The sequence below is a fragment of the Haemorhous mexicanus genome, chromosome 15 (genome assembly GCF_027477595.1).
Source record: "Haemorhous mexicanus isolate bHaeMex1 chromosome 15, bHaeMex1.pri, whole genome shotgun sequence".
Classification (NCBI taxonomy): domain Eukaryota; kingdom Metazoa; phylum Chordata; class Aves; order Passeriformes; family Fringillidae; genus Haemorhous; species Haemorhous mexicanus.
Window position 1 is genome coordinate 8,561,671 of NC_082355.1, and position 26,446 is coordinate 8,588,116.

The following is a 26,446-nucleotide window of genomic DNA, read 5'->3' on the forward strand; positions in this document are numbered from 1 at the left end:
TCATCTCCTATCTAGTCTCTTGAACTGGAAGTAGAGATTTCCTTCAGCTAGGCAGATTTTAAAAACTCTACTTTTTCTTGTGAAGCTGTGTTTAGGGAGCTTAAATAAATGCTTACAATTACAAGTTGGACAGACTGCTAGAGAAATTAGGGCTCAGAATAGTCTCTGCACCTCTGCCAAGGTTATGTCATTTTTCAGCACTGGTTCACTCTTTCAAGTCCTGTAGTCCCAGAGTGCAGGGATTCCTGGGCAGGCATACACACCAGTTTTCAATGTGCCAGGTTTAAGATGAAAATCAGACTGATCACATCATCATCAGTTTGGATAAAACAGCTCTGCTCTGCTATGACTTACTGGCAAGCAATATTTGGTAGCAAACTCACAGGACTTGGAAGAACTTGGACTTGAAGGAAGAAAATATTAAAGACACCTATAATAAAAGGAGGGGAGAAAGATTAACAGTAGAAAAAAAAGAAAGAGGATGGACAACAGAGATGACAGAGTGAAGAAAGAGTAGAAGGTGCTGCAGAGTCAACTACAATAGATTCAGCAAGATAAACCAAGAGAGAATGAGGGATGGAGGAGAGAAAGTGAAAGCAAAAGCAAAACCCCATGAACCTGAGAATCAACAACAGGGGGAGAGCATGGACAGTCCAGAGATGAGTGAATCATTTCAGGCAGCACACAGCTGGGCAGGAGGTGTTTGCACAAGCCCTTTGAAGGAAGGGTCTGTTTGCACAGGGCTTCACAGAGCTTGTGTACAACTGTAAAAAAGCCACGCTTTAAGGCTGACAGATGCTTTGAGGTGGAAAATTTCTGTAAGATTTTTCAGTAGCAGAGTTTATAACTGTTACAATGACACACAGGCTTCACTGTCATTTTCCATGTAAAAGGAGGCAAAAAGATTAAAAAACAAAACTAACAAAAACTCTCCCCTTCACTAGATAAGTGAGTCAAGTATAAAAATATTCCCAAGCAAATGACAGCTTTTTAGTTCATCTTTACATCAAACAATGACAGCAGTTTGCATGACTCAGACAGATGATTCGGCTGTTGTCCTCCCAGCTCACTCCAGAAGGGAGGGAAGGAGAGAAGCAGTTTATTTTTAAGTATGCTTTACTAGCAAGATAATTATGAGAAACCCATTAAAATGTTTTCTTTCCTTGAGAGCTGAGTCCTTGCTTAAAATCAACTTCAGAGATAAATAAGAGTAGGAGGGTTCCTGGGAACCTGGAGACAAAGCAGGAAGCCTTAAAGAACAGAAAGAACCTATTTTGAAAATCTGAGATGCTTTAATGCTACTAAGATCTCTTTATCTAGGACATAAAACAAAATATTTTATAACTAAATCTCTTTCAGGAAGCACATCACCTATCCCTATATTGTTGATGAATATGTCAAATATAGGATTTTAAATGTCAGTGCAGAGTTTCCAAAGGGAAAGAGCACTGCCTGAAGGATAATCTATACTAGTAACAGCCCTTTCAGAAATACTGACTTAACCTTGTGTGAGGCAGTAAGATATTCTATCTGGTTTTCAGGGACTTAGCTTGAGGCTAAAATAGTCACCAAATGGATAAAAGTCAGAAAACTGGTCACCAGAAGGAAAAAATGAAGGGTACTTAATTATTTTTACTTTCTCTACACCACACTTCAAAATGGAGATAAGGAAACATTTTTTTTTCTCAAAGACTCTTTTCAGCTCTAGTATCACATTAAAATTCATGACTCCAGAAATCATGAAAGTTTGGCCTCTGTTATCACAGTCTGTTATTTCCATGGGAGAGTTCAACATGTTATAAGGGAATCCTACACAGCTTAACTCACTGCAAAATACAGCAGAGGAGCAGATGGAATATCAGCTATTTCTGAACAGAAATTATAACAACATCATAGAATCATAGAACATTTCTACTCTAGTTGATAGGAAGGAGAGCAGTAAAAAAAGCTGCCTCTTTTGCTTCTGAATATATCTTTGTTGACAAAGAAACTCTTAGAAAACAAAGTAAATTCATTCTGTAGATGACTTCTTTATAAAATGTGCATACAGGTTTGGCAGAAAATGCTTCAGATTTTTCTCTGAAAATAAGCAGTAAAACTTATCTAACCAGGTTTATTTTTAGGCATAAAACTCTGAATCTTAAACAATAATATGTATAATTGTAACTAAGTGTGTGAATAATCTTCATACATCCAAACTGCCAGAGACAGTTTTAATCTGGGTTGGCTGATTTTTAATTTTTTTTTTAAACTTGGGCTTTTTTACCCTCAGAATCTCAGTAATAGGGGCATTAGTGCTTCATGCTGCCAGAACATCTCAAAATGCTAGTGGATCCTTTCCACAGAGATCTCAAGCACATTAGGATTCCTCTTCCAGAGTAGTCATCCTGCTTGCTGCAGACTCAGAGAAATCCCAGAGCTCTCTTGGAATAAAATTGCCACAAGTGCCAAATGATGGAGTGGCCTCTCCCACTCATGTGCTGCCCTACCCTGGCCAGTTATCAATGCTCTCCCAGGCACCAATCTAGGAGCCTTGCCAGTGCTACAGGGATAAAGCAGAGCCTGTGGATATTGGATATTCTTTTGAACTCCGGCTGCTAGTTTGTCATTTCATTTGTTAAGAGAGGTTGGACATGACTTTTAGTTTGGCATTTTCTTATTGTTTTTATTTTCTAAATTACAGTGACAGCTCCTACTGCATCACTTTTGGGAATTTGTCATGAAACTGTGAAGCATGATCCAAGATCTATCTCTGAAAAACAGACTTATTTTTCTCATATTCAGTAGGGTAATAACAAGATGTAGAGATTAAAAATCCATATATGTTGCTTGGCTTTTCAGAAAGTGGAAGCTGAAAATAAAAATAAAACTATTTATGTAACAGAAATGATGAGGCTGAAATGAAGGAGGAGCTATTCCCACAGCGTTCTAGCATTTGCTATTTGTGTACTGTGAAAGCAGAAGATAAAAGAAGTGCTCTCAACTAAGCACAGAAGTGAAATCAGTGTCAGATTTACGAGTGATGAACTGGAAGACATGGAGGGAAGGCTGGGTAGTTGCTGTGTTCAATGCAGGAATACAAAGGAAGTCACCAAACATCTCCTGCCTCTGTGGCCTCTGTGTACAGGCCCAGCAAAAAGGATTTGCAGTGCTCAGGAAGGGTAAGCAGGCAAAGGCTGAGCACTGCTGCTGACATATGGAAAGGAGGTGGGAGGAGAAAGAGCTGCATGATCACAGCAGGGTGCAAATCTTCTATGGTTTGATTTAACACTGCATTTGTTAGAAAGTTCAGACAGGCAGCAGTGCCCCCAAATCAGGAATTCACTCTATAAACAGTGTTTTGGATAAAAGTGAGCAACAACTTGCATTCTGCCTTTCCCCAGAAACACTCCATAGGCAGCAAATGAAAATTTACTTTATGAAATTCCTTTTTGTTTTCCCTCCTGTCACTCCTTCCAGTTGTTAACAAGATGCTGTTTACTCCCTGTCATTGGATTGCACTGGTTTTCTTTAGCACCATACCAAGCACATTTTTCATGTGTTGCTGAGGAGTCACTTATTGATCTTTTTCAAAACAAAAGTCAAGTCTCCTACTCTCTGTACGCTCCTGAGGTACATCCCCCACTCTTTCTCAAACCATCCACAGCCACTCAACACACAGCCCTAAGTACTGGGCTGCTGGTGGCACTAGGAGAGGGGATTAGGTGGCCTGAATTTCTTCCTCAGCTTTTTGCACAGTCATGTTAGTGCAAGGTACAGTCTGAGCGGGGAGGAACAATTCCCAGCCCAGCAGGTAGCTGTAAGCCCTGTCATTATGGGGAACACCGTGTAATTCCTCAGCTCCTGGAGGCAGCTGGAGTTTTGAGCAGCACAGCTGCATTCACTTCAGACCCTGGGTGATGGATATGGCATTTTCTCTATTCCATACTTTCAGCAATTAAGAAGCATCTTCTGAAGCCATGAACATGCAAATAAGAGCCATTGAGGTGGTGTTCAGCAATCACTACCAGGAATGGCATCTTAAAAATCCACTGAAAGCTTCAAAAACAAGGCAGAAAGCAGAACTCTTCTGGGCCAAATTACTACAACTCATGGGCCTGTTGGCTCAAGTGGCTGTAATAAGCTAATAGTTTCTGGAAATTCTTGGTGAAAGAACTATTTCTGACTGAAGTTTCAAACAGCTTGGGTTTAATTCTGCTGTGGGGCAACTGAAATTATATTGCTTTTGTAGCTCTTGTAACTGAATATTAGGATGGTTGTGAGTGTTTTGGTAATCCCTAAAGTGAAAATACTTCAGTTAACTTAGAAAAGGCTATTTCTGAACCTGAACTGGTTTTATGGGATCTGCAGAAGGAAAGAGAGTCCCAGGAAAAGTCAAACCCCGTGACAGTGCTGTTGTTTCAATAAACGTAGCTGAAGTTTGTCTGTAGTCTGAGCAAACTACTCTTAACACGAGCAGCACACTGAGAAGGCAGAGAGATTTTCAACGCAAAAAGACTCCATATTGACATGGTTGCTTTAATTCAGTTCTACTACTGACCACATCAATTGGAGATAAAGATTAATTATTTGTATTATAAAATTGATACTGGTCAGCAGTCCTTGGAAAGATGACAGGCCCCAGTGAACTCTCAGTTTTTGCACAATCAGTTATAGGCAAACACAAAACAACTATATTCTGTGAACTATTTACTGTGAGGAGATCTAGGGAGTTCACAAAAGAAAAAGAAAATGCAGCTCACAAGATATTTAAATTTACAGTTCAGCATCTGGAGAAAAATAGGAGCTATCAAAGATAATTTCATTGGCTATTACAGATATCCTCCAAAATATTACACACATAGAGGGAATGGCACTACTGCTCTCACAGAAATATTTTTTGTCTGCATCCATTGAGTCTTCAGGGACAAAGAGTGATACAGTTTCACAGAGAAAGAGAATATCCAGTTCATTGTGACTCGAAGGTAAATACAGGTCATCTCACAGAGAAAAATATCTCAACATGGGTTCATTTATTTTTTTTAAGAAAAGATAAAAGCAAAAAAGAAAATGTGATGTCAACTAGATTGGATGGTTGCTATAATCCATTCAGCTCCTTTGGGATGGAGAATCCCATATTTCTACTTTATCAATGAAAAACAGATTTAGCTTATTTTTCTCTTCAGCAACCTTCTCCTTGCTCCTACCTCTCCTTAAAATCCAATATTTCTAAGTTTTGAATTTGGAACATGGAATCACGCAACTAATCAATCAGCCTTTACATCCAGAATCTCATCATTTCCAACATTACCTCATACATATCTCAGTGATTGTGCCTGCCGGGCTACCACTGCCTTCTAAAAAGATTACATGGACCAAAAGAAACCACTTTGTTTTGCCCTCTGGCTTTCTAAGTGTCATGGTGAAATGCTGACAAAATTCTCTCATGTTTTCCAGCTTTGAAAAATTGCAGCACCATGTTCATGTTGGAAGCACACAAGCGAAGTATACATCCAGGGTTTTTTGATTTGTTTTGTTGGGGGTGTTTTTTGATTAATCTACAGTACAATAGTTACTGAAATTTGAACACAGAACAATAAATTGTTCCCTGGTGTGCAGATATAGGACAGGGGAAGGGGGAGATCTTAGGGACATTTTGCTGTACTTCCCCTACACATAAATTCATACATAACAGGTTTCAGGTTTGCAGAATAGTGAAGGTTGAAATTATCTTTTTGAAACACAAGATACCAGCATCCAGGAGATATTTTGCAAATTTAAATGTTTTCCATGTCCTACACACTAAATTACACCAACTGTTAGAAATTATCTTCCTACTTTACTCCTGCACCACTGTATTGGAGCATCATCTAAGGGAAAAAACTTCTTCTAAAATAAGCTTGCAGCAGCACATGATCATTCAATGGATGCTCTGCTTTACACCAAGCTTTTGCCATCTGTTCCTCAGCTAATTATGAATGCTACAAATATCCACAACTACATTGCAAGGAAAAAAAGTGATTAAAGTGCATATATTCTTTCTGCCATGCATCTTCATTGTTCATCTCAAACGAAAAGCAACACCACCCACCACACAAGTCCCACAGCAGGAAGACCACAGCAGGGCAGATGTTTAGAGCTCCTCATCTGGCAATCAGCCATCGGTGATTACTTGGAGTCCAAAATGTATTGTGTACACTCAGCAAGACAAGCTTAAAACTGTGCAGAATCAGACACACATCTAAAGTGGGCCTTGCCAGCAGTTTTGCTCACAAGAACTCTTTGCTGCCCAAGTCAGGGTCACCCAGGATGCTGCTCAGCAGGTAAATAATTTTCAGCTGCATCCTTCCTAAATTCCTTCCTGTTCTCCTCTCCCTCTAACCCTAACACCATAATCAAAGTGTCATTTTGGAATTCCTTGGAACTAAGTGAAACATGGTTTTCCTCATCTACCTTTTTCCCCTTCTCTTTGTGTTTATAGATTCATTACCTGCTATACATGCAGACAGGTGTTATGTTCTCATTTCCTCTTTCTGCCAAGTATTTTCCACGAGGAGAAATCACTGGGCTTTAGTAAAGATTGTTCCAGACATGGTTTCTCATCTAATGGACCATGTCTCCATTTCAGTCATGACTCCTCTCTCTGGATCCACTAAATCATCCAGCATTCATTTGCCCCTGACACAGACTGTATGCTTTGGGTTTTTGTTTTTTTTTTATTAGGGGGGCTTTTGTTTGGTTTTGTTTATTTTTTTAGTTTTTTTTTTTTCCTTGCACCTATAGAAAGAACTGAAGAAAACACATTTATTCCATCATCGCTGTTTCAGTAACTCCTAATTTCAGGGAGCTTCAGCTTTAAAATCAGCCATGCCTTAAGGATCTTATTTTATATCCACATCTCTCCTTAGTGAGTTCAGATTTTATAGACAACTTTGTGTCATTCTGGAGGGAACACATCAGCTGCACCATCCCTGATATATCAGTAATGGGTTTGCAATTATGGCGGCAGGTTTCAAAATTGCTTCCTATTTGCAGCTTCTTTTTTTGCTAATGGAAACTGCAGCACATGCCACATCTGTCTGTATTTGTACATTGCCCTGCTGTAATAGAATATTGCTCGTTCTTGATTACACGGGGACAGAGTCTGCCATTAAAGTGTGGATGCAGTATCTCAAGAGAAACTGATGCTAAGGTTGTGCAGTTACTTTAAAAAATACTGATAGCAAAATATGGCCCATAAGAAGTTGTTTGGACTTCTTTTTCCTTTACATACTGAGATAGGACTATTTGTGATGCCATATGTTACTTTACGAGGGGAAGTTTCAATATATTTTATCACAGTTCTAAAATTGTTCATAGTAGCTTTTTGTGAATGCTCAAAAATTGTTGATCTATATCCCTTAAAGTTCCTTGTACTTGTATTCAGTCTTCTTTTCTCTTTTACAGGCACTGCACACAGATAGGAAATGCTTGCTCACAATCTCTAACAGCACTGTCTCCAGGGAAAAGGATTACATTTCATCTCAGGTTATAAGTTCATTACAAGTCACAAAACCTTTGCTCTGCTGAGCTTTTTAACATATTAAGATAAGTCACATGCATAAGAAAGAAAGCGCTTCTTCATCAGAAGGGACAAAGGCTTTATCAAAAGGAGACTAAATATAAAAACAGACATTTGTGTCACAGAAGGATCCTCATTTTAGTCCATCTTGCCTCATATTCCAATGAAAATAAACCCTTAAGTGTCTTGTTATATCCAGCTTAACTTTGTTATATAAGCATGAAGAGACTAATAAATCTGTGGTCACTGATCTGAATCACTATATCCTTCCTTATGAGCAAATATATCTGGTTTACCAGATTCCTTCATGCTGCATAACTGCAGTTCTACCGATAACTGACAGTATGCAGTATTTTAGCAGTTTATATTTATTCTAATTAAACGTGACACAATTTCCTTTTGGATGCTGCTGTCCTGAGTGAACCATAATGTAGAGATTCATGGTTTTGCTCAATGAATATTGCAGACAATTGTGTATTTAAACCACTAATTATCAAATGTTTATAGATATCCCCACTGAATGCAGCACTCTGGTGTACTTTTATTAAAACAGGGGGGGTTTTTTAGACAAGTTTTAAAAAGATCAGTAGATGTAAAAGACCTGAGCCTCACGAGTTTCACTAGATGTAATTTAACATAAAAATAAAATAAATACAGGAAATCCACTCTGCCTAATACCTCTGCTTTAACAGGAAATACCTAGTCCCCCTCCAACACCCTATTCACCTAGCATTAAATAAATAATAAATAAAATTTAGCTACCATAAAACATTGCATACCCTGACTTTACTTAAAAAAAAAAAGGAAACAAAATATACCTTGAGTGAAGTTAATGTTATCAAACAAGAAATGAATCTGGGCCAATAAACACTTCCGTCAGATAGTGGCACATATATACACACAGACCTGTGAAGCTTTGTCTTTCTGTATTCCAGCACAGTTAATCGCTCTGCAGAAGAGCACTGTCCTGGGACTGGCACAACATAAATTTTGTTGTTGTATCTGGCATTAGCTTGATGGATAACTCTGAACCAGCTTTATCCTCTGCTTTCACATCTGTCTAATGTAGACTACATCCCCATGTGCCTAACCATGTAAGAAAAGTGCTTTCCCACGTAGTAAGGGGCGCCACAAAAAGATTCAGGACTTTCAAGCGAGAGGAAGGGTCCTCAACTTGTGCTGCGCAGCCCGGACCCCTGAGCGGCTCCAGCCCCGGACAGCTCCGGGCAGCACGGCCGGTTCATTGAGATGCTCCAGCACCCGACAGCTCCAGGCAGGACATGGCCCATCACCTGAGCGGCTCCAGCCCTGGACAGCTCCGGGCAGCACGGCTGAGCCCTTGAGATGCTCTAGCCCCGGACGAGCACGGCCGGTTCATTGAGATGCTCCAGCCCCGGGCAGCTCCGAGCAGCACGGCCGGGCCCTGAGCGGCTCCAGCCCCGGGCAGCAGCGGGCAGCACAGCCGGGGATCTCGGAGCGGCGCCAGCTCCGGGCAGCCCCGGGCAGCACGGCAGGGGATCTCTGAGCAGCTGCAGCCCCGGACAGCACAGCCGGGGATCTCGGAGCGGCTCCAGCCCCGGGCTGCCCCGGCTGCCTCCGCTGGACCCTCGGCAAACAAACCCGGCAAGAGGCAGAGCTGCACTCTGCTCTGGCAGCAGAGCGGGCACTGGTGCACGTACACGGACAGAAGGACTGACAGAGCTGTTCTAGAAATCAAGTGTTCAAAGTGCAACACTCTTGTTATTCACCAAGAAATGCCAGGGAATTCTGAATTCTCTCAAACTGATTTTTATAAATATTTACCAATTGTAACAAACTTCTGTCAAGAACTTACACATCCCTAGTACATACAGAAACACTATTCTAAAAGCAATGTTTTCTATTCCCCTGAAGAAACAATTTAGCCTAATTTCTTCTTAATCCTACAGGTATAATTTTCAGTCTCTCTCCCATTCTCTAACATTTAAGCATCCCCCCACTGAGTTCCAATGACTGCAGCTACTTCTACCTTTCTACCTCAATCTTTTGTCCAGGTTCAAGTTCTCTAGCTGCTACCACTTGAAGAGAAAGCCAGAAAGGCCAAACACTAGAAGACACTAGACAACACTAGAAGACAGTGGTGGAATAAACTTCTGAAGGGACAACAGAATGCAGGGAAAGAAGGATGAAGACCGATGTCCAAGCTAAAACCACACAAATTTATGCTGTGGAGTTTCACATGAAATTGTGTACACAGCTGAATTTCCTGATTAGACAATTTCAAAGCAACCTGCAGAGACAGACAAGTATCACTTACCTCTATCAATCCCTGTGTTAGTCAGAACTCAACTGTAAGCTGTGATATATTGAAACCTTTTTCAAAAACTAATCTGAAAAGAGTTACTCTGACAGTAAATTTTAATAAAGTATCTTTCTATCTACCGGGGAGAAAGCGATCAGTGAAGTAAATTTATGACACAAAGTTCATTAAGAGGACAGCTAAGATCACAGAATTAATTGAAGTCCCCGTGTACCTATTTAATGAGAATGATTTTCTGTTACCCAGGATTACAAGCCAAGTCACAGAAGTGACAGATAAAGACCAATCTACTCCCTGCCAAAGCCACTATTGAGTAGCTTAGCAATTTATCTGTAAACTGAATTTTGAATCATATCTTAGCCTTGAAAGTCATTAGACATTAGCTGCTCAGTCCAAACTTGTAATTCAATTTTAGCTGCCGACCTGCTACAGCAAATCCCCCAATGATAACTGCTGGAGTTATCTAGCTGATGACAGACTGCTTACTCAGAATTAGGACTTGGTAACTCAACAGCAACAAGCCCCTTTCTAAAGCTGGAAGAGTTAAGTGATGGAAATACAGAAAATCACACTGGAGGCAGCAGCATCACCTTAATTTTACCCTGTGTCAACTCTGCTTTTTTGCTTTGGTTGAAATCTATTAAACGTGTACTTTGTAGACTACAGATGTTTGACTTTCAGATAGTTTGATTCTTCCAGGGACTTTGAGGGAGCTTCTTCTATTTATGCCAGCCAGACACCTGATCTTTCAGGCTTTTCCAATTCCACAATGTCCTCCAAAAGGCACAGAGAACTGTTTAATCTAACTGGTCTGTCATGTACTGTGGTTCTTTGTCTAAGAGAACAGGAAGATAAGCAAAGAAGAATCAAACTCAAGCCTCACTAAAGCCTTTGACAATTTGACAAATTTTCGACAACCAGCTTCAACATAACCAAGATTTCACTACAGCTCCTTTGAACACATCTCAGTTTTGGTCACATAAGGAAAGGAATAATCAACAGTCCTTGCATAAGCAGATGTTATCTAAAAGAAATAGGTTTTCATACCTCAGATGTAATATTTGAACTCTACTTTCCTCATGAAGTCCTACTTATAAAAGCAGCTCAGCTGTTCCACCCCAAATTCAGACAGGCTTGCATTTTACCCTCAAAACACACACACAACAAAGACACTCTGACTGGAATTCCATGTCTCGAGCCTCATGGTCAAAACTATAAGTATAAAGCAAATAGTTAAAATTTCTGAGAAACCCCATCCCATCCCCACCACCACCCCCTCCAAAAAAAAAGGTGATAATCTCCCTGATGGTCAAAACAGGGTATCATAAATACCCTTTTGGCCCTTGAGAATAATGGACCTGTTCTTCTGGACCCTAACCCTGGACAACTTACCTAAAATAAAAGTAGTATCATTTACCCATAGACAACTGACCTTGATAGCAGCTCGTACACTAAGCAACATCAGAACTCAGCCTCCTACAATGATTTTCAATCCACCCATTTTATATTACACTGACATGGCTCACTTTTGTGGCATGTTTTCCTTATGTGAATTTCTCAGGAATCTCACAAAATTACAATTTAAATTTGGATTAAAACAAGCCCCTGTAGAAAAGAAATCTATCAGGAGGTGGGGGGGAGGACAGGACAGGGGCAAGCAACAGAATACAAGAATGGTTACTCTAAAAATGCATATAACATGTTGGAGAAAACGTTAAACCTACAGAATTTCATGACAGGGATATGATTTGTGACTGCAGTCTGCAGAACCCTTCTGTCAGTGAAGAAATTATTAAAGTTATAATTTGAAACATAATACAGAAACTAACACCCTAGTTTTGTACTGACCTACTTAACTTTAGAGTCTTAGGTAATTCCTAGGGAAGCTGGATAAGTGTCAGTTAATTAGAAAAAGCTGGCTCTCTGTACCTTCCTTAAGTTAATTATTCTGACATAAATGCCATTATTTTTCCCCTTGTCCACTGCGAAAGCAAAGTGTCACGTTTGAGAAGGGCTTTTTGAAAATGCGTATCTCCTCTGTTGTAAGAAGCAGATTATGCATGACACTTGCACAGATTCAGTTTCATGTTTTCCTATTCTTTTAAATTTCATGCAAGTACATCTCAGCTGTACTTTTTGATCACATTTATATTCCAGCCCTGTCCCCCTGTTGAGTAAGAATTGCTCTAAGAGACAACCTATGCTAGGAGTGCCTGGGTAGACTTATAAATCACATTTCAACTCTGTTGTACTGCAGATCCACTGGAATACACACACACACAGTCTTCACCTTCAATTAAATCTCAAGGTGGGCTTGGAATGACAGTCTCCTGGGAAGCCAGCCTGAGGTGCCTGTGTCCTGTCACAAACCAGTCACTTGGTACATCCATTACCCAGCCAAGAAATATTCTTCAAGTGTACTGTAACCTTCCTTATGACCAAATTCACTACAAATAATTAGCAGGACCTGAATGGATTTTCCAGGAATGTATGTATTAAATGTACCAATAACTGCTTCACAGAAAAATCTGTGCTTGCATTTGAGGTAAAGAAAGAAAAAAGCGATGTTCTGTTAATAAACTGTTGGCAGAAAAATACTTCATTTTTCCTTTAGACCTAAATACAATTTAAAAAAAAAATAGAAAATGTAACATCAAATCCCTGGTAGTGAGACCCATTAAAGGCAGGGGTCTGCAGGGAAGGGATAGCAGAAAGAACCCAGTCTCAGAAATGACCTCTTACCTCAAAAATCCCACCAGAACAAGAGATATTTGTGTGTCACAGATCAGGTTCTACCACACTGCCTGGATAAGGAGCAAGACAACATCCAGCAAGGGACTTTAAAATCTCATAGACACATGATCTAAAAACCCAAGGCCTTTAGAATCTTGACACAATGCTGGATTTCGTGTCCTTTTCTCAATAAACATTCTGAAGAAAACCCACTCCTTTGTAATGACTTTTGTCTGAGTAAATTAAATTAAAACAGGGTCTTTTCTCCTATGATGCTGGAAGGCCTTTGGATCACCAGCTCCATAAAAATATTTCATTAATTTTACTGATCAGAAGAGCTCACAATATTCATAATCAGTGGTCCCTTCTATATATTGTACATTTTTATGTCTTCAATAGAAGCAGAAATCTTTCATTTTCTGCATTCCTACAATATATTTGCTCTCCTCAGAGTAGCATTACTTTTGCAACTTAGAATAACTCTGCAAATCAATGAAAGTACACAGGTTTTCCCTCTCTATTTCAAGCTGAGCTGCCAGGACCCAGAATAAATTTGTGTTAGCTCTCAATTCCATGACCTTCCACTTTGTACTTTTAAATTTCATTTCATTTCTATTACCTGAGTTCCCAAGGTCTTCCAATTCTGCCTGCTTGGTATTCCAACCCTTTTCAGTACTGGTCATGTTTTCTGACTCCCTGCTATCAAGTTTCACTACCACACTTCTAATTTAGGGCTAAAAAAATCAGAGAAAGCTAAGAGCCAACAAGTGAAGAAGTGTGAAGAGCCAGCCCAAATGACAAAAATCAGTGGCAAAGCTGGAGCAATGCAAATCCCCCAGTTCCTAATCCTGTATTTTTTTTGTCACCTAACACTGCACTTCTGATCAGGTGTGAGGAGGAATTTGCAGGCTCAGAAAGGTGATGCACATTAATAGCTGACAAAATTGTCCCTTCAGTGGTTTGTGTCAGAAGTCTAATATCTATCTAACCTGTTGACAACCATCCTCAGCAAGAATAGTTATGTGTAACTATTTATCCCCAGTAAGTCTGAGCAACGTGTACACGCAGATGATGACATGTCATGCCTTGCTTCTTAGGTTTGCACAGTCTCAAAGCATCTCCAGGCATAAAATACATGGAAGGTTTAACATGATAGCCTGAACTGAAACTCTGTAAGCAATAAAATTTAGAGAAACAGCTTAGTTAATGTTCAGAACGTGGTCTGGCAGCCTGCCATGCACAAACATGCACTGAAACCAGAGTTCATGCCAAGATTCCTAGCTTTCAACTTCACAGAAATTCCTTATGTGGTTTATACCAGATCCTCTTAGCTCATTTAACTTTTTTCTTCCTTTTTGCAGTTTAATCCATGGCTAGCTTAACTTATTACCTTTTTATATATAAGCATTAATAATTTAATAGATGTAACTCCAAGCAGAAGTAATAGAATTAGTCCATTCGTATAACTTTGATTAAAGACAGATCTAACACTAAAATGACATTTATTCTGTGCCTTCTGTGCCAAGCCTCTATAAGCACAATGAGATGCTGCAGTGTGACCTGTTACAACAACATGTATGCTTATTTCCATAACAATAAATGCTTCCTAAGGTTCTTAAGCACTCACATTCAGCTACCAAATCTATTCTGAAGCTCCTCTCAAGCCAAAGGATCCCTCTCCACAGGTTTGATCAAAAGATCGAGGCCTTCATATTTGGGTTCCTGGTATCAGAAGGTCTAATTTGACTTTCATAATCCTCATGTCTGCTTTTCCAAGGCTCAGATCTGCACAAGGGAAATAGTGGAGGTCCTCCCCAGAGAGTGCATCTTGCTTACTTTTTTCTTTTCCCAGTAATAATTACATTGATTTACTTCTTATTTTTTAGAAACTTACTAGTCAGTTACTTAAGTATGTACCAAGCCACATTCAATATATGGATTAGGTGAATAATAAATTCCATATTACCACAGATTCTGAGCTCCATCCTTTCTAATTTACACCTTCAACATATAGTTGTGAGGAAGAAAAATACTATTATCCCCAGCCACAAAATGAAACTTAACACACAACTAAGATTTTGTCACGTATCACACAAAGTCCATGGCAGACAAGGAAAAAGGGGTGAAAGACAGACTGGAATAACAGGCTCAGACTGCACTGAAAACTTATTAACACCACAGACATTACACTGTTATTGATGCTAGGCACTGCTATTGATGCTATATGTAAAATGTACAAGATTTTCAACAGCAAATGTTTAACAACAGATCAGTCACACTGGTCTCACTATTTATTTACAGCTGTTTTTTTTTTTTTAAATGAAGAACTTTACCAACAAATTGTGTTTAAATCACATGAAAAGATTGTGTTGTAAACTGTTGTTTTAGACACATCCCTTGAGGCCATTGGAAAATGATGACACATTTCACACTATTGAATTCAGCCACATTTAAAAACTTAACATGATTCTGTGGCTATAATGTAGATTTCAAAGGAGGTATACTTCTGTGCCCCCTTTTCACCGAAAAGTAGAGACTGCTGAGACAGTAAGTGCAACTACCATGCTGCCTTTGCCCAAAAGAAATATGGAGCACACTAAAAAAAAAAAAAAAAAAAATCATTAGTTTCTCCTCAAATTAGGCCATATTGGCCCATAGCTCAATATGGCTGACCAACAAACTGATTTTGAAAAGAATAACTGAAAAAGTTGAGAAATGCTTAATTTAAAATTTTATATTCAATTGCACATCATCTGGGTAAACAACCCTCCCAGTACTGCAACATTATGACAGATTTATGTGCACATCTGTGTGTGCAGGTGTTTGTGCTGATGCACATAAAGTGGCCACACCCACTCAGAGCTTTGAGCATCACATCTCACTTCCACACCTTCAGTGCTTTTCCCACCATCCAGAAGGGCACATTCATGTAAATATTTGTGCAAATATGTTTATATAACATGACATAAATTTCAGGGAGCAGCTAAGGGTAATTGTGCTAATTACTGCAACCTAGCCTCTGCTGATTTACGAGGTATGAGGCTTCTGCCCTGGAGTGACTGCAGTGTCAGATCCAAGAAAGTTTAACTGCAGCACCACTTCTGCACTCCAGCCTCCTGTGCAAAGCCTGTGCTGAGAACCTCTTGTAGACATGTCGTCTATAAAAATAGTTGATTAGTTTGGCAATGAGGGGAAGGGGAGGATAATTTTCCTAGAAATCAACACTTATCCACAAAATTCTGGTCTAGTCCATCCACAGCAGTTAATATTCTTATGATGTGTCTCATCAAGCTCTCTTGAGAAGTGTCTTAGAGACACTTCCCAAGAGATGTGTCTCTAAGAGACGAGATGTGTCTCTCGTCTCTTAAGAAGTGTTTTAACAAATATTTTAACAATCCATCCCCAGCAGCACAGCCATGAAGTAAGGATCAGATTTCTTCTAACCACATCTCCTCATGCAAGAAGTGTGCTGTCACTGCTGTACCTGCTGTGCTGGCAGCAACTCTACCTATGCATGTCTTCACCTGTGGGCACAGAACCTCTCATGGAAGATTATGATCCAGTAAATCAATCTGGTTGAAGACAAGTAATTAAGAGCTTAATTACATATGTAAGCTTTTTATATTTTCTTTTTGGAAAAGGCTTAGTAGGCGATAATTACTACTCTCTGTTAATTTGCTCCATAAAAAGTTTCATGAATAATCATATGTAAAATGCTAGTTTTGAAGTAATTCAGTAGAACCATTAAGATGGCCAGATGGAAAGATACCTAAGCTTTGCACGAACTTTATATGATTTGCTTTTGCTTGGTAGACCACTGGTTAAGTTTGGTTTTACTTTTCCATAAAATGATTCTTCCTACATAAAAGAGTTTTGAGGCTTTATGGGGTTTTTTAGCATTTTCAGAAGGTCTAAAAAAGCATTCTTAGCTGTGAAATCTTAAAATATGAGAGGTATTCTTCATGAATATTTTCCACAAGAAGAGGAATAGTTTCTCTGGACTTGTGAGACTGTGTATTGGAAAAAGGGACAAGAAAAGAAGTTGCAAGGACTCCAGTTTTAAAGGGAAAAGAAAGAGGGAAGCGGAAAACAAAAATTAAATAAGTTTAAATAGAACCGTTAAGCTTTGTGATTAACACGAGGAGTCCATTTGGAAGGAGACCGTTGAAAGATTGCTTGCTAACTGTCTCTAGTTAGAAGTGTTTTCAGATTATTGTGTCAATTTCATTCAATTTACCATTTTGAAATGCTGGTCAATTCTCACGTCAAGTGGGACATAGAAATTAACAAGTGAAATCCTCAACCTCTATTCTCCAAAAGACTAAACCAGATATTTACAAAGATTCCCTTGAAGTCTGGTAAATCTAAGAATCCATTTTTACTGTGGAATGCCCTTTTCTGTGTGAGAACTCAGCAGTCCCAGCAGGTGGATGTGATCAGTGACTACAGGTGAAGACACTCCAAGAGAGCTGTTAATTGATACCATTGCTAAGGCCACACTCCGTTATGCTGAGATTCTGAGCAGCACTTCTCACACAGAGATGACCAAAACTACAGAAAAACACAGGGAGAATAAGCTAAGCAGGGACACACCACATTTAACTGCAATACTTTGACTTCCCCTTTGCAATGTCAGATTCAATTTTAGGATCACAGAGACAAAAGCAGAGCATAAAAGTTTGACTTGTTAATATCCCATAAAAGACCAGGATTCCTAAATAAACAAACAAATTCTTACAGAAGGATACTACCAGAACTGATAGCCAGCTCTAGTCTTCCCTTTCTTAGGGTCTCACTGTGGCCACAGTGCATAAATCCCAGAAAATAAAGAACATTTAACCTCACTGTGCTCATGATCAACACAATCAGTAAAGCTTCCATCACACAGTCTTGGGCAGACTAAAGCAGGGTTTTCTGTGTGCTCCAAAAAAAGCTTCTTCAGTGTATACAGAAAGCAAAAGGAGCTACTTAAATATTACTTCTAGTAAAAAAAGAGTTGCATTTCCCTTTCTGCTGTCATTGACTTAATACACGACTGCATTCAAACTAGGGGAAGTCTAGAATTAATTTTGAGCTTAAGAAATTAATTTGTTCTATACAGATAAATACATGTCATAACACATCTTGAAAATATCCCTTTTTTCCAGACTGCAAGGGAAAAAAAAAAGCTAAAGCACTGCTTCCTCTAACCAAAGATCTCTACAGGCAGAATTGACAATAAAATCCTTTCCACAAAAGCTGGAGGCACAAAAAGGTTCGCTGTTTACCACCTTGTGGCTTGAACTGGTAAGTACTCCTTCTTACACACGCACCATTCCATCATTTTTCAGTTAACCAGACTCTTAAGCAGCAAGCACTGAAACTTCACTCAAAGTTCCTCCCCAGAGGAAAATCGAAGACCATAAGAACAGCGAGACTGACACAGAGCCTAGGCTGCCCCAATCGATGGGGTAAATCAAGAATGCCAGGACTGTCTGGCCAGCTCCCAAACAGCTCTGAGCATCCTTCACACAGGCAGCAACCGGTTGCCCAAGCTGCATTTCTCTTCGCGCAGCTCTCGGCAGCCAGCAGCCCCCTGGAAGGATCAACGCTCAAGAAACATGCGGTAAAGCGAGAAGTACTTACATCCCGGAATTTGTTCCAGTACTTGTCTTTATCGTACTGCGAAACGGTGCTCAGCCATTTGTCGTTGTCCAGGAAATTGCCATGATTGCTGTTACTCGTGATGATTTCAGGATGCCGGCTCTCCACTTGCAGGAAGCACCAGGCAGCGATCACCAGCACCCCCGACATCTGCAACGAGAGGAGAGGAGCGGCGGGGGCAGCAGGGCAGCGGCGGCTGCTCGGGCACCCAACTTTTGAGGGGACCTAACTTGGGGCCACTCGCCCCTCACGGCCCTCACCAACTTCTGCCCGCGGAGCTGCCGGCTCCGCCGAGACCCGCCGCCCCCCGGCCCAGCCCGGAGGGGCGGGGAACAGCATCAGTAACAACAATAATAATAACAACAATAAAAACAAAACGGGCCGCTGGGGCCGGGCGGGGAGCAGCCCAGGGACAGCAGCGGTACAGAACCGCAGACAAGCCCCCCGTGGACGCAGGCAGCGCTGGCTCCGCGAAGTTTGGCTGCCAGGGCGGAGAGGAAGCTCCTACCTCCGGCAGCGCCGCCGGCCGGGCTCCCAGCACCGTGCGCCGCTCGTCCTCCTCCCGCTGCCGGTGCCGCGGCGCGCTGTGGCTGAGCCCTGCGCGGTGCCGCTGAGCTGCGTGCGGTTCCGCTGCGCCGTGTGCGGTGCCGCTGCGCTCTGTGTCTGTGCTGTGGCAGTGCCGCTGTCTATCTGTCTGCCTGCCTGTCGGAGCCCACGCGGAGCCGCTGCCCGTGGCGCGTCCCGAGCCCGCCGTGTCCGTGTTGCGGGTGCGCGCGGGGCGGGCGCGGCCGCGGTCTGGCTCCCCCTGGCGGGCGCGGGGCGCGCTGCAGCGCGGGGGCGGAGCGCGGGCCGCAGGGCCGGGCCGTGGGGCCCGTGAGGTGCGGGGGGCGTTCAACAGCAATGGGAAAGGCAGCGTTTAAATATCGCAAAGGCGGCTGCCAACAGGAGGGTGGGGATTCTTGTCGGTGGCGTCTAGAGACAGGACAAGGTGCAATGGCCATAGATTAAACGCAAGTTTCACCTGAACATGAGGAAGAACTTCAGGTGGAGGGTGACTGAACGGGCTGCCCAGGGAGGGTGTGCAGTGTCCCTGTATGGAGACATTCAAAACTCATCTGGGCACCTTCCTGTGTCACCTGCTCCAGGTGAGCCTGCCCTGGCATTGGAGTTGGACTGGGTGATCTCCAGAGGTGACTTCCTATCCAAACAATTCGGTGAAACCTGGGGATAGTGTCTATAATAATAGTACCTGGGGAGGAGATCTGTAAGGAATCTTGGGGAGAGCGTCTGTGAGGATATGTGGAGAGGAGAGCTGTAACCAATCCTGGGAAGGAGATCTGTAAGTAATCTTGGGGAGAGAGTCTGTGAGGATACCTGGAGAGGAGAGCTGTAAGCGACCCTGGGGAGGAGATCTGTAAGGAATCTTGGGGAGAGCGTCTGTGAGGATACTTGGAGAGGGTGCCTGTGATCATATCTGGGGATGATCTCTTGGGAGAAATCCTCAGTGAAGTCTTCACTACCACTGCAGTCTGAAGAGACATAAAAGTGGCCTTAAAAACATAAAACCCCTATCAAATCACAGCTTTCATAAGCCCTAGGAAGGGATGGCTGTCTTGAGTCAATGGTTTTACAATTTACAGGCGCAGTGACATTTCCAAAGCCCAGAGGTCATCCTGAGTTTGTTCAGGAAGGCGCTCCCTCCCTGGGCCAGCACATCCCATGCTGTGAAAAGGTTTTGCTCCTGCACTGGACAATGACCTCAGACACTGCCCAGGAGGTCAGAAGGGTGCAGTGAGAACAGATCCTATTAAAAAGGGGGAGGAACATACAAGGGGAGCTACGTTGGTCTGGGAACTGGGCTGAAAGGAGGAGACCTTGTCCAGGGATAAAAAGGAAAGTTCTCCATTGTCAGTGGAAGAGGTGGGAAGGAGGGGCTGGCTGGTTTCCTACATCAGGGAACTCATCCCCTGATATATCATATGATGCCCTAAAATGAGGACATACACTTTTGATGGTAATTTTAAATACAGCTGTGACTACTGTTCCATGTGATATTTTTCAAATATGGTTCATTAAACTGTCTTGTAAATAATGACTTTTCTCTCCAAAAAACTGTCAACAAGGTTAATTCCACATTTCCTGACAGACACATTAGGCACTCCTTAAGTAATACAGAGCAGGGTCACGTTTATTTATTTTTTTTACTGCTGCATTGGAGCACTGAATGCAAGACACAGATCTCTTCCTAAATCTGATTTTAAATACAGTTCCCAAATGTGATATTACCTCAATAAAATCCTATGGGATTTAAAAAGACAGTGAAGTTTTATTATTTTTAACAGCAGAGAACAAACACATGCACATAAGTGCCCCGCATTGAATCCTCCCCTTGGTGCACATAGAATCTAATGAAAACTACATGCCTGCAGGAGGGCAAAATATAACCCAATAAAAGCAACAAATAGAAGAAATCCATAGTGAAACCCTGCAGATGTGGATGTAAATCCTTACCTAAAAGCCTTGCTCTGCCCTTCCTTGTACAATGAACTGTACTGTTTTGCTGAAGGTGGCCCAGGGCACCTCTCAAATCTCTCTCTGTTGTGCACAGACCATCCTATAAACTGTTCATTTCTGTGGGAGATAAAGTTTATATAACTTCCACCTGGCAGGGTCAACACAAGCTTCCTCCCTTCTTACTTAGATTAACGGGATACTGTTCTGTTTACTCTGTATGGGCCTTTTCTGTAAGGCTTTTAAGAATAGAGAATTTGTCTCTTCTGCACAGACATTAAAGATCTTTCACCACTTTAAATCTGATGGTTAAGAGATTTCCCCTGTGACCTTACAGAAATCCATGGCCATTCAGCTTTACACAGTTCAATCTGACTTGTGCTTCACCCCAGATACCACTGCATTTCAGCACCACCAGGCACAAACCCTATTACCTGCTAAATGTTTGAGGACTTTTATGCACCATGACAGTTGTGCACAGATGCGTTAATTACTGCTTTCTTCATCCCACTGGAGATCCAACCAACTCCATTCTCCCTTGACCAATTTCTTCAACTCATGAATTCCTAGGCTTGGCTTGGTAACAAGCAGCAGAACATTGTTTCCCCCAAACTTGCAGGAGTTCTACCCATTATATATTTATAGGAGCAGTTACTTCACCCCTGTAAAACACACCTGTTAGCACAGTGAACCAGACTCAGTCCTTTGCTGACCTCAGTACTGTTGACTTCACTGAGTATGAAATAGGCTGCTCTGCTTGCCAGTCAAACACCTGAATGATAAATTACAGAAACATTGTATATAAAGTGAGTAATTACTTTCTTACATATACATTTGTGTCAGAAATGTGTCTTCATTTATTTAATTACTTCATTATCCCATAGTCAACGCATGGCTAATCTTTCTTGATCCTGTAAAACACAGCCTTCCTGTTTAATCCTGATAGCAATCTCTATCACTCAGCAGCTGCTGCATTTCACCTCCACACTGTTTATCATCCATGACTAGAATTGAAACACCCTTGTTGGCTGGTTTTTATCTTGGGATGGTGCTATAATTGCCTCTAATGCTCATCCAAAAATACAGTATTGCAGATCTCCCTGTTGTGGATGACTTAAGTATTTGTGGATGTAAACAGCTCCTTTGTTCCAAGAACAGTCAGAAGAAATACTGAAGAGGTAAAAACCTTTCTTTTATTTTGTAGTTTTTCTTCTCTTTCTCCTTACAGTTGTAAAAAGTGCCACAGAACTGAATTTGGATATTATTTGATAATTCAACTGTATAAATCTTTTTATCAGAAGTTGTATTAACAGCCATGCCCTGCCAGGTTCTCTGTGCTGTAGGCTGTCCGGGTTTGTTCTGGAAGCAGAACCCTCTGGTGCAGAAAGAATTTCACACACACACACAAGAATCAAGGGATAGATCTCAACTAAGACTAAGCTCCCCGTGCACAGGAATGAATGTCTTTGCTGTCTTAATAAGGCACTTTGGAACTCTCAGGTAACAGAAGATCCTTCAGCACCAGCCTTGCCAGCAGCAGAAACACAAGCCAAGGATGACAGGAAAACCAAGTCAGGCGCTCCTGCTTTCCCTGAAGTGTGGGAGGAGACCCTAAGGGCAGTGGGGTGGAGATGCCTTGGGAGGGCACTCCCCTGTAGGTGTCTGTCAACTATGGCTCCCTCCCAAAGAGCTAGAAAGTTCTGTGGTTCCCCCTTCTCCATTGGCCTGTATGTTGGTGCCACCCTCTTCCCCTCATTTCATTTGTACATCCCCAATCACTCCACTCCTGCTCCTCCCCTGGTCCCCTAACCCATTGGTTCTTTGTACCCTAGCCCCTCCTACTTGTTACAATGTTATAAACCCTGTTCTCGGCCAGCTCTTTGCTTCTTGCCGCCTGCTCTCCTTCAGGGTGCTTGTATCCCTGCTTCTCTCCTACCCACCCTGCCTAAGATCCTCTACTGCTCCTTCAATAAACCTGGTTGGACCCTTAGCAGAGTGTGCAGAGTCCTCCGTCTTCGTCTGGTTGGACCTTTTTGAGCTACCTGGGATTGTGTGCGCGTGAGGAGAATTGAGGAGACAGCTCTCCTGGGAGTTGGACCACCTGCCCAGGATTCCCTCAAGTAGGAGAGGCTTGAGAGGGTCGTCTCATCCCCTCTGCAGCAGCCACAAATCCTACACTGAAGCTCCCCTCACCTGGTCTCACAGCAGAGCCCATAGCCAGCACCTGTGTACCCAGCAAGGTAAAGTCCTCAGCAATAGCACAGAAGCATGTGCAGGATTTTACTTCCCCCATTTATATTTGGCAGCAAGATTCACTTTTTCACCACCTTGATTGCTTCCATAGTTCTTGAGGCAGAGGCTGCAGCTTTTGTAGTGGCACCTCAAAGCTTCTGTGGACTTTTATTCATGGCTTTCCTCCTTCTCTTGTGAGCCACAGTTCCTCTAATTCAATTTTTTTTAAACATTCACTAAGGAAAGATTATCGCTACAGTGACCAATGTTTAAAGTGTATTTCTCTACTGTACCAGAGTCCTTCATGACTGTATTAGAAAAACTCAGGTCTGGTAATTTAAACATATTTTAAAATATATCACTACAAAGGTGCATGCAGTGGGATAGACCTTTATTTAACAACCCTTTGTATCTTCCGTGTACTGTCGTATCCTTTTAATAGACAGGAGTTTTATTTCCTCCTGTGAGTCTCAGAACTGCAGATTCAGCTTTGTTAGCTCTGTTGGCCAATTGTGCAGAAAGAAACCGAGTTTATCCTGTGCAATAAGTGATCGGTGGCTTATACAAAGTTCCTGAGACATTTGTTCATTTTACAACAGGACATAATTCTTCTTTAAAAGTACTGCAAATACGGGTTCTTGTTTGACCTCTTTATTTGCCTCTGCTCCTGGCCTCTGCTCCCTGTGACAGCCACATTTTACTGCAACAGTGCCTGGAATTTTGGAAGAATTGGCTAAATGCTTGCCACCAGAGGTGTTGTGAGTATGTCCCATGGCAGGAGAGTTATGGGTACCTAGCAGGCAGTGTCCCCAGTTACGTTGGTGACATTGCAGTTGGTGCAATCCCCCATGTTCTCATCCTTCTGAACCACTTAACCCCTTAATGTAATAACTTAAATCACTTAAGGTCCGTGATTTCACTGAAAGAGAAAACATCCAATGACCAGGAAAGATTATCATGTTCTATAATCTATTTGCTAGTGTGTATTAGTTGTAATTACCCAGATTAAAGTGAGTTGAAATACTAGCAAGTCCAGAACAAAGTAAAAGCTGAACACAGTTTATGGTAAAGAATATTAGAAACAAAATAGTTCAAGTAAAAGAACAGTAAAAAATTAATAAGATTATTTATCACCAAAGAAAAGTAGAAGGGGGTTTTCTAGGTAAATCTTTCTCAAGTTGCAAAGCTGTTTTGCCCATGGCTGTCTAGAAGTGAGAAGAGAAAAATACATTTAAAATTGAAAAGACTCATGTTCACATAAAATGTATAATCAGATACAAGGTTACACTTAAACTGAAAAATGAGATTGAGGTAGGTATTCACAATGTTTAACTTGTGTTTTCGGAGGCTAATCCTCAATTTCTTCTGTCATAAGGAAAAAGAAACAAGTCTTTCTGAATGATGCCTTAGGGCTGATGTCTGTCCAAAGAGCTTACAAAACCAGAGGCACATTAGGTGTAAGGTGGGCTTGTGATTGCTGTCCTCAGGACCTGCAGAATAACACTAAAAAAATAACTTAACTGACCTGAATCGGTCTTTTTGGGTCACATTGGAGCATTCATCAATTTAAAGACTAAGTATCTAATGGGAAGATAATCCCTGCATATTTGACAAATGGTTTCAATTTTTTATATTTCTAGTGAGTCTGGTGATCATGACAAAAGTAATTTTATAGTATTTCACAAAGTATCTTGTAAAATGGCAACCGTATTTTATTGTGGCTTTTATTACTACTGGAACTTTTACTAGGAATTACATCACAAAAATCGGTTAACATAAATATTGCAGTGAAGAGCTTTCACCATTTAATGCCAGAGTTAACTCTGCCAATGCAACCTTCTTTTTCAGATGGGAAAGGTCATTAGAATTAAATTTGTTCTCAGACTTTTTACTTAGCTGGGGATGAAACACTGGTATGAAGTTTTGTAGTTCTCTTCAACCTGGAAAATATCATGCCATGATCTGTCACTGTCAAGCTGTCTTACAGGGTTACTTTAAGCCTCTATAATATATGAACAGAAACAGAGATTTGGAGATTAACAAGTGAAATGTAAAATGGGTTTGTTCAATATTTACCACAGTAAGATCTGTTTTGAACATCTGCCAGGCAGAAAACAATAATAAATAATACCACTTACATTAACAGTCAGCTTTCAGAAATTAAATTTGCATGGAAGATGGAGCATCATTAATGGTAGAACTACATACATTAAATTTGCATTCATGTAAATGTTAAAGAAGACTCAAGTATGCTTGTACTTTCTTTTCTCCTCCTTCAACTTTCTCACATTTCCCCATTTTTGCTGCAATTTTTCTTTGATCTTTAACACAACCTTGTACAGCCTTCACATTGTGAGCCCTTTATGGTTCTGCACAATAATTTCTTCTATTCTTGCCTTTCTCCTTTTGTTCACTTCACTCTTGCCTTCACTCTTTTCCCTTGTTCATACATACTAAAATCCTGACAAAAGCAGCAGCTTTCCTGCAGCTCGTGGAGCCAGTGCTGCCTGATGTACAAGGAGTCCCAGAACATCTTGCAGCTCGAGGCCAGGCTTGGCATCAGCCCAGCTGCATATGGTTATCATCAGATTTAAATCTGCTGAGTAATGTGGAAACAACTGGAACTCAGGATTTATTGTACCAAATATTCTGGCTCTCTCTAAACATTCTTTTCATTAAAGAAAATAAAATACAAGTATTGATGTCTATAGATGAGGACAATAAAGATGAGCCCCAGCTGAGCCGTAATGGTTTGCACACTCATAAACCCTCCTCAGTTTTTGTGGCTTCAGTGCTTTCCTTTGGGGAATAATGTGAAGATGTGCTGGAATGAAATACTCTCAGATAATGCAGGGAAACAATTTTCTTTCTGCCTGTCACTACATTTAGGTGTGAAACTTAAACTCTCTAGGGAAGCAGACAATTCTCTTTGCCAATAACTTGGACCCTTCTGGAAAGACAAATGCTGTTTCACACAACCACCAAATCACTTGAAGCCCAAGTGCTTGTGATGAAGAGTTTGGGAGGGGAGGGAAGAGGGGCACTGGGTGTGGCAATGGCTGGAAGAGGGGAAGAGGTGCAGGTAGGATTGACCTCAGTGTCTCCTGGGGGAAGAGGTACAAGTAGGATTGACCTCAGTGTTTTCTGGGAGCCAGGGGAGCTCTCAGGAATTTGAGGATTGTGGACCTGATGTCCCAGGTGTGGCATGAAGGTTCTGAAAATCTGATTCTCAGAGGAAGCTTTCAGCCTTGGGATAGGAAAAGGAAAAGAAGGAAAAGGAGACTGGTCAGTTCTCTTACTCTGGAGACCATTATGTCTGCAGAAACCTAACAATAATTTTCTAATAGAAAAACAATTTTAGGCAGAGTAAACACTTTTCTTAAGTGTTTTGCCAGCTCAAACTAAATATGGAAAATTTATTACCATTGCCAGAGGACCTGAAAAATGATCTTTTGAGATTGTTTTTGCTCATCCACAAGTGCGGGGCT

At 41.3% G+C, this 26,446-nt stretch overlaps 1 protein-coding gene and 1 long non-coding RNA gene across 7 annotated transcripts in view; one reads left to right on the top strand and one right to left on the bottom strand.

The window, feature by feature from the left end:
* Nucleotides 1–18,996, bottom strand: part of SPOCK1 (SPARC (osteonectin), cwcv and kazal like domains proteoglycan 1) — a 271,183-nt gene extending 252,187 nt beyond the window's left edge. For both annotated transcript variants that reach the window (XM_059860078.1, XM_059860077.1), the window contains exons 1-2: nt 18,724–18,996; nt 18,198–18,365 (exon numbers count right to left, since the gene is read on the bottom strand). In XM_059860078.1, the coding sequence (XP_059716061.1) occupies nt 18,198–18,365 (168 nt within the window). In that variant the 5' untranslated portion in view covers nt 18,724–18,996. The remainder of the gene's footprint in view (nt 1–18,197; nt 18,366–18,723) is intronic.
* A 3,618-nt stretch (nt 18,997–22,614) lies between these two features.
* LOC132334229 (uncharacterized) overlaps nt 22,615–26,446 on the top strand; it is a 35,897-nt gene continuing 32,065 nt past the window's right edge. For all 5 annotated transcript variants that reach the window (XR_009488356.1, XR_009488359.1, XR_009488358.1 and 2 more), the window contains exon 1: nt 22,615–22,966. This is a non-coding gene — a long non-coding RNA (uncharacterized LOC132334229). The remainder of the gene's footprint in view (nt 22,967–26,446) is intronic.